The sequence below is a fragment of the Colobus angolensis genome, unplaced genomic scaffold, assembly GCF_000951035.1.
Source record: "Colobus angolensis palliatus isolate OR3802 unplaced genomic scaffold, Cang.pa_1.0 Scaffold90, whole genome shotgun sequence".
In the NCBI taxonomy this organism is placed as follows: Eukaryota; Metazoa; Chordata; class Mammalia; order Primates; family Cercopithecidae; genus Colobus; species Colobus angolensis.
In genome coordinates this window covers 5,105,959-5,112,769 of record NW_012122932.1, presented here as the reverse complement: position 1 = coordinate 5,112,769, position 6,811 = coordinate 5,105,959, and the positions used below count along the sequence as shown (strand labels likewise).

At 41.8% G+C, this 6,811-nt stretch overlaps 1 protein-coding gene across 3 annotated transcripts in view; it reads left to right on the top strand.

Moving 5' to 3' along the window:
* Positions 1-621: 621 nt before the first annotated feature.
* The window catches only part of DCTN4 (dynactin 4 (p62)), a 50,414-nt gene continuing 44,224 nt past the window's right edge, over positions 622-6,811 (top strand). For 2 of the 3 annotated variants that reach the window (XM_011931602.1, XM_011931601.1), the window contains exons 1-3: positions 622-872; positions 3,242-3,312; positions 6,163-6,341. In XM_011931602.1, coding sequence (XP_011786992.1) covers positions 738-872; positions 3,242-3,312; positions 6,163-6,341 — 385 coding nt within the window. In that variant the 5' untranslated portion in view covers positions 622-737. Of the gene's footprint in view, positions 873-1,163; positions 1,618-3,241; positions 3,313-6,162; positions 6,342-6,811 lie in introns of those variants that run through there. The other variant, XM_011931603.1, reaches the window with a different exon arrangement.

Genomic DNA, 6,811 nt, shown 5'->3' with positions numbered 1-6,811 from the left:
GCATTTCTTTTAGGTTGAATGTATCAACCTAAAACTGTTTTTCCCCACCCACGTAATACCAGTCTCACATAGTCGCTGCTCTCCCAAGACGCAGACCTGAGCCTTAGTTTACACATGAGAAAAACGTAGACGCCTACCAACATTGTTCATTCATTGATTTCATTCCCTCCTTTCATACTTATTGAAGGTCCACAATACACACTTAGACCTAATGCTAACTCTGTACTCAAAACCTGTGTGGAGGAACTCACAGCCTAAGTTTCAAGCGAGATAATGTATGTGAAAGTTCCCAAAGGCCATTGGCAAGACTCAGAAGACAGTGTTGGTGTGACTCTTGTCTTTCAGTCCCCACGGAGCCCTGTCCCTTTGAGACCTTCCATTTGTCTCCTGGATGCTTGCCTGTTAAGTGGGGCAGGGGAGGCCGTAGTAAATAAGACAAAAGAGCTGCCTTCCATTCTGGAAGAAAAGAATAAAAGGAGCTCACTGAGTCCAGACCCAATGACAGTAAGAGCAGTGGACGCTCACATAACCGCTGGGGAACAGGCCCAGGGTTGGGGACAAAACTGGGATCCCAGCTGCGCACGCGCGCTCTGGTTTTCGACGGGCGCAGAGCGGGACGAGGTGGAAAGCCTAACGTCAAAGTCTACGTAGGAAGACGTAGGGAAGGCAGCTAGGAAGACGCTGGCTCTCGGGTCACGTGATGCGGCGGGAGGGTCGTCGACTCCTCCCTCCCCAAGATGGCGTCGTTGCTGCAGTCGGACCGGGTTCTCTATCTAGTCCAGGGAGAAAAGAAGGTTCGGGCCCCGCTCTCGCAGCTCTACTTCTGCCGCTACTGTAGCGAACTGCGGTCGTTGGAATGTGTATCCCACGAGGTAAGGGAGTCGCCCTATAGCGAGTGTGTGGGGGGTGGGGGGCGCGGCGTTCAACCTAGTCACTGCCACCGGCGGGCTGGAGCTATTTTCCTTCCTTACTGATTGGTTATGTCTTCCGTCACTCGCCTTTGTCTGCGATTTGATTTGCTTTATAATCTGTCACTTGGAAAGGAGGAGCAGCCTCGGGTGGAGCCGAGAGGAGCTGCTGGTTCTAGAGCGGCCTCTGATTGGACAAACTTGACTTAGGGACCGTGTCTGTCTCCGATGGGGCTTTGTAATTGGGTGGACTACGGAGAAAGGTCTGGGGGTGCTTAGTTCAGTTCACTTGAGGGGCGAAAAACTGCCTTTCCAGCTTTTAGTGCGAGGATGGAGAAAGGCGCAGGCGTTCTCATTCATGGTTCTCCCATCGTGGAAGTTCTGCTCCTCTTTTGTCCGGAAACTGGGCCCTCGTCAGACAGCTTGCCCTGTTCCTGACTCAGGCCAAGGCCTGCAGCCGGGGAGAGGTTGGGGCGGCGTGAGTTACGTGAAAAGCCCTCAGGATAGAGTATGTCATGTAAGAAGCTGAAAGTGTATTCGTGGAGCTAGAGAACGATCTGTCCTTCCCTGGCATGAGCGGGCGTCCGAAGTTGGATTTTTCAAAAAGAAGACGACCCCGGCCAGTAAAAAGTCACCAAATAACAAAACCCCAAAACTTCTGCAGCGCTTGGCACATCTTGTTTATTCAGTAGGCTTAAGGGATTAAAAGGCGAGTAAGACATAAAATGTGCTGTTTAATAAGCCATAGTCTAGTGAAGAAAAAGCTGATTTAATAATAGTTGCTGTTTGTTCGATACTTGCTATATGTCATGTGATTTATGTAATCTTATGTCCAAACCAATGAAGTGGGCACCTTTAAAAAAATTTTTTTTTACAGGTAGAGAAACAGATACAGAGTGTTTGCTGTAAGTCACACAGCCAGTAATTTGGGGGTGGGAGGGAGGGCCTGGATTTGAATCTAAACAGCCTAACTCAGAGTGTTTTTTACTGAAGATCCCGGGACTGTTAAAATAAGTCCACATGAAAACACATACTATAAGCTATTTTATGTGTTATTAATAACGTATTTTATTGAAGATACTTTTCATAATAGAAATAGTCAAGAAAAGCAATTAAATAATACAAGAAAAATCGTACATATTAAAAATATGGCATTGATTTTTCTTCTCATCTCCCTTAGCACTTTCCTTGGGTGTATCTCCTTGATGATTCCCTATTCCAGCTCCACCTCCAGAATTTATTGGATCATATTCTCCTGTGGTGAACAGAGTGCTCAGTCTCCATGATCTGTTTCTAAGGGTCTCTTCAATTAGGACATCCAGTCTGTGACAGCATCTTTTACAGCCTGATGTGTACCTGTGATGTGGAGGCCATTAGAGTTTAGGGAAAGATGAAGCTCTGAGGGCTGGGGCAGGCCGTGACGTTCTAATGGAGAATCTGGGTCTGAAGCTGCACATGAACAGACAAGCAGAATTTGGAAAGGGGGCAAAAAGGAATGATTTGTGTTTTGCCTTTTTTGATGAGTCAGTGCAGGTACTAGCAATACTGTATTTTGTGTTCCTGGAGATTATTTGAGCAACAACTTTTATTAATCTTTTCAAATTGGCCTGTTTATAGCAAATGATGAAAAAAGTCAGTTTCTGTCATAGTATTTATGTTCCAGTGATTGTCTTTTCATTTGCAGGTGACTGGAGTTCTGTAATTGTCAAATAGGACCTACATTAAAGAAAATAATTATTCAGACTTTGAAAAAATGAACTTAATTTTTAGACTCCCAGTTTTTTTAAGTACAATAAGACTGTCCCATTAATTTGTTTAAAAATCTCTAATTGGTTGGCTATAGCTGACTATGTAAATATTTATGCTTTTCTTCGGTCAACCTGTATTACTTCAATAATGAGAAATCTTTAAAAAAATTTCCTTCAACAAAATATGGTCAAGTTTTTATAGTCATATAAAGCTAGCCTAGACAGGAGGATATTTTATCACAACTTTACAAATTGAATTGTTTTATTAAACTCTTTATTAGATTATCATAGAATTCTATGGAGTTCAATTGGAAAGTGTAGATTGTTAACTAAATAACTTTTAACACATAAAATCTTGATGACGGAATAGGAAAGATCAGAAAAATAGAAGGGTTTTTTAAACCCAGAAGGAAAAAAAAACACACACAAAAAACAAAAAAACAGGTGACTGAAGAATAAATCCTAAGCTGAAAACAGTCTACCTTCTGCTACAGTATAACATATTTTAAAATTCACTATTTGACAAGACATATACACAAGTTAAACTGAGTTCTCCTCTTTTTTTCTTTTCTTGTTTCCTCCTAGGTGGACTCCCATTATTGTCCCAGTTGTTTAGAAAATATGCCGTCAGCTGAAGCCAAACTAAAAAAGAATAGGTAAGACCTGGATTGATTTTTTTTTTCCCCTGTTTTCCTTGACTGTTCTCTAAAATAGCTGGTTAAAAAGACACACGGGCCAGGCATGGTGGCTCATACCTGTAAACCCAGCACTTTGGGAGGCCGAGGCGGGGATCACGAGGTCAGTAGATCGATACCATCCTGACTAACATGGTGAAACCCCATCTCTACTAAAAATACAAAAAATTAGCTGGGCGTGGTGGCACGCACCTGTAGTCCCAGCTACTTGGGAGGCTGAGGCAGGAGAATTGCATGAACCTGGGAGGCAGACGTTGCAGTGAGCCAAGATGACACCGCTGCACTCGAGCCTGGGCAACACAGCAAGTCTTTGTCTCAAAAAAATGACACATGAAATTAACTTTTTTAACCAGCTCTTTTTCATTTTTAAGCATCACCATTGGCAAAGATTAAATGCCTTTTGATTTTTGAAACAGATTTTCTACTTTAGAACAGTTGTATACTTCAGAATTATGGTGAAGATAGTACGGAGAGTTCCCATTTACCTCACATCCAGTCTCCCCTATTGTTAACATTTTACATTCGTGTGGTATATTTGTTACAATTAATGAACCAATAAACTACATTTTATTCAGATTTCCTTAGTTTTTCCCTAGTCTCCTTTTTTTTCCAGGATTCTTTTCAGGATATCACATTATATTTAGTAGTCATGTCTCCCTAGGCTCCTCTTGGGTGTGATAGTTTCTTAAAATTTCCTTGGTTTTGATGACCTCAAAAGTATTGAGGACTACTCGTGAGGCATTTTATAGAGTGTCATTCCATTAGGATTTGCATGATGTTTTTTTCTCATCAGACTAGGGGAATGTATTTTGGGGAAGAGAGCCACAGAGATAAAGTGCCATCTTCCACTACATCGTGTCAAGGGTAAATACTTACGACTTGTCACTGTTGGTGTTAACCTTGATTATCTGGCTTGAGCTAGTGTTTGTCAGGTTTCTGCACTGTAAAGTTACTGCTCTTCCTTCTTTTTTGTACTGTCCTCTTTGGAAGGAAAATCACTATCACAGCCCATACTTAAAGACTAGGGAATTATGCTCCCCTGTCCTTAAGGACTAGCTGCATAAATTGTTGGGATTTGTAATTCTTTTGCATGGAAGATCTGTGTCTTCTCCCCCCGTTTATTTATTTTTTAAATCACTTACTTATAGGACAGTGGGATCATGAATATTTATTTTACACTTTGGGGTGTAATCCAATACTACTTTATTTATTTATGTATTTATTTTGTTCAAATTATTTCAGCTTTGGCCATTGGGAGCTCTTTCAATTGACTCCTAGATCCCTTTGACATACCCACATCATTAGGGGCAGGAGAGAGTTCTCTGTTCATTACTTTGATCATTTTCTTACCAGTACTACAAGATACTCCAGACTCATTTTGTGTGAATGTTGTGTGTGTGTGTGTGTGTGTGTGTGTGTGTGTATGTATGTGTTTTTTTTTTTTTTTTTTTTTTTGAGACTGGGTCTCACTGTGGCGCCTAGGCTGAAGTGCAGTGGTGCAGTCTTGGCTCACTGCAGCCTCAACCTCCGAGGCTCAAGCAGTGCTTGCATCTCAGCCTCCTGAGTAGCTGAGACTACAGGCACATGCTACCACACCTGGATAATTTTTGTGTTTTTTGGAGAGACAGGCTTTTGTTTGCCATGTTGCCCAGGCTGGTCTCCAACTCCTGGGCTCAAGCACTTCACTTGTCTTGGTTTCCCAAAGTGCTAGGATTACAAGTGTGAGCTGCTGTGCCTGACCTCATTTTGTATATTTTCTGTCTCAGTCTTAACAGTTGTTTCTCCAAGGAGCCTTGGTTCACTTTATTGGGGAATAGTCTTAGGAACCAAGGTATGGCTGCTAGGCGTGCTCATTGCTACAGAATGGTGTTTAGTTTTTAGCTTGAAGTGAAAGTCCTTTTGCTATTAGTCACACCCCCTATGCCTTGATGGATGTGAACCACTATTATTTGTCTTTCCTGCCCTGAGAAGTAACCCCTGATAACCAGATACTGTTTTGTGTGCTTTCCACAAATTAATTTTTATCATTTAATCCTAACGCTTTCTTGTAAGGTGAGTACTATTACTATCTTCTTTTAATAGTATCCAGATGGCAGACTATAACAGATAATGCAAGTTATATTGTAAACAGAACTGCAAGGCAAGTACAGGACTACAGGTGAAATCTCGATAATCTGTGGTGGTAGGAGAGTTAAAAGCAAGAAGACACAGGGACCTCCTAAAGGAGAAATGTTGGCTGAGCACTAGGAAGACTAGCATTTAAGGAGAGAACACAAAGCCCTGAAAATGTGCTGCTTCTGAACCATTCCAGTTTGACAGCATTGTTTGCTTTCTGTTTCAGCTCTCTGGCACAGCAGTCAGTTATTTTCCAAATCCAGTTTCACAGCTTCTTGTATTGTTGACTAAATTTTCTATGGCACAAATGGTCTGTCATCTCTAAAGGTATAAGCTGTGACATTTCTCCTTTCCTCAGAAATTTTTGTGATCAATATAAGCATAAAAAGAGTCTGGAATCGTCAACTCCATCTGTTAACAATGATTCTCTCTGTGGAGTAGGATTGGGTTGGGCTCCAATTCTTACTTTAGCGATAACTGCATATTTTTTAAAAGTGATGAACATATAGTACTTTTGAACTATTAAAACAAAGTTGGTAAGAGACCTGCAGAGTGTTACTGTTTTTCCTTGAGAGGTACTTGTCCTTATATTGGTTCTCTCTTGAATTCCTAACACCTGGAGCAATGTCTGGCACATAGTAGGTGCTTGATAAATATTGGTTAAATGAATGAATGGTTGTGTTTGTCATGTCACAGATGTGCCAATTGCTTTGACTGTCCTGGCTGCATGCACACCCTCTCTACCCGGGCCACAAGCATCTCCACACAGCTTCCAGATGACCCAGCCAAGACCACCATGAAGAAAGCCTATTACCTGGCATGCGGATTTTGTCGCTGGACGTCTAGAGATGTGGGCATGGCAGACAAATCTGTAGGTGAGTGAGGTGGACTTCAATATGAAATTTTGTGCAATTGACAGTGCTAGAATTGCCCATAGATTATTATTTCTGTAACCTGTTGGGGTGATAGGAGCTAAATTTGGAGTATTTTGTCATGAACTCTTCTGTGTTCCTATATTTTCACATTTATAGACCTTGGTGTTTTATCTGAGACTATGTTCCCATATTTTCACATTTATAGACCTTGGTGTTTTCTCTGAGATTGGATAATATTTAGTTTTCTTGGACTTGATAAAATTGCTTTTATAAATCTGGTACTTTTTTTTTTTTTTGAGACGGAGTCTCGCTCTGTCACCCAGGCTGGAGTGCAGTGGCCGGATCTCAGCTCACTGCAAACTCCGCCTCCCGGGTTTACGCCATTCTCCTGGCTCAGCCTCCCAAGTAGCTGGGACTGCAGGCGCCCACCACCTCACCTGGCTAGTTTTTTGTATTTTTTAGTAGAGACG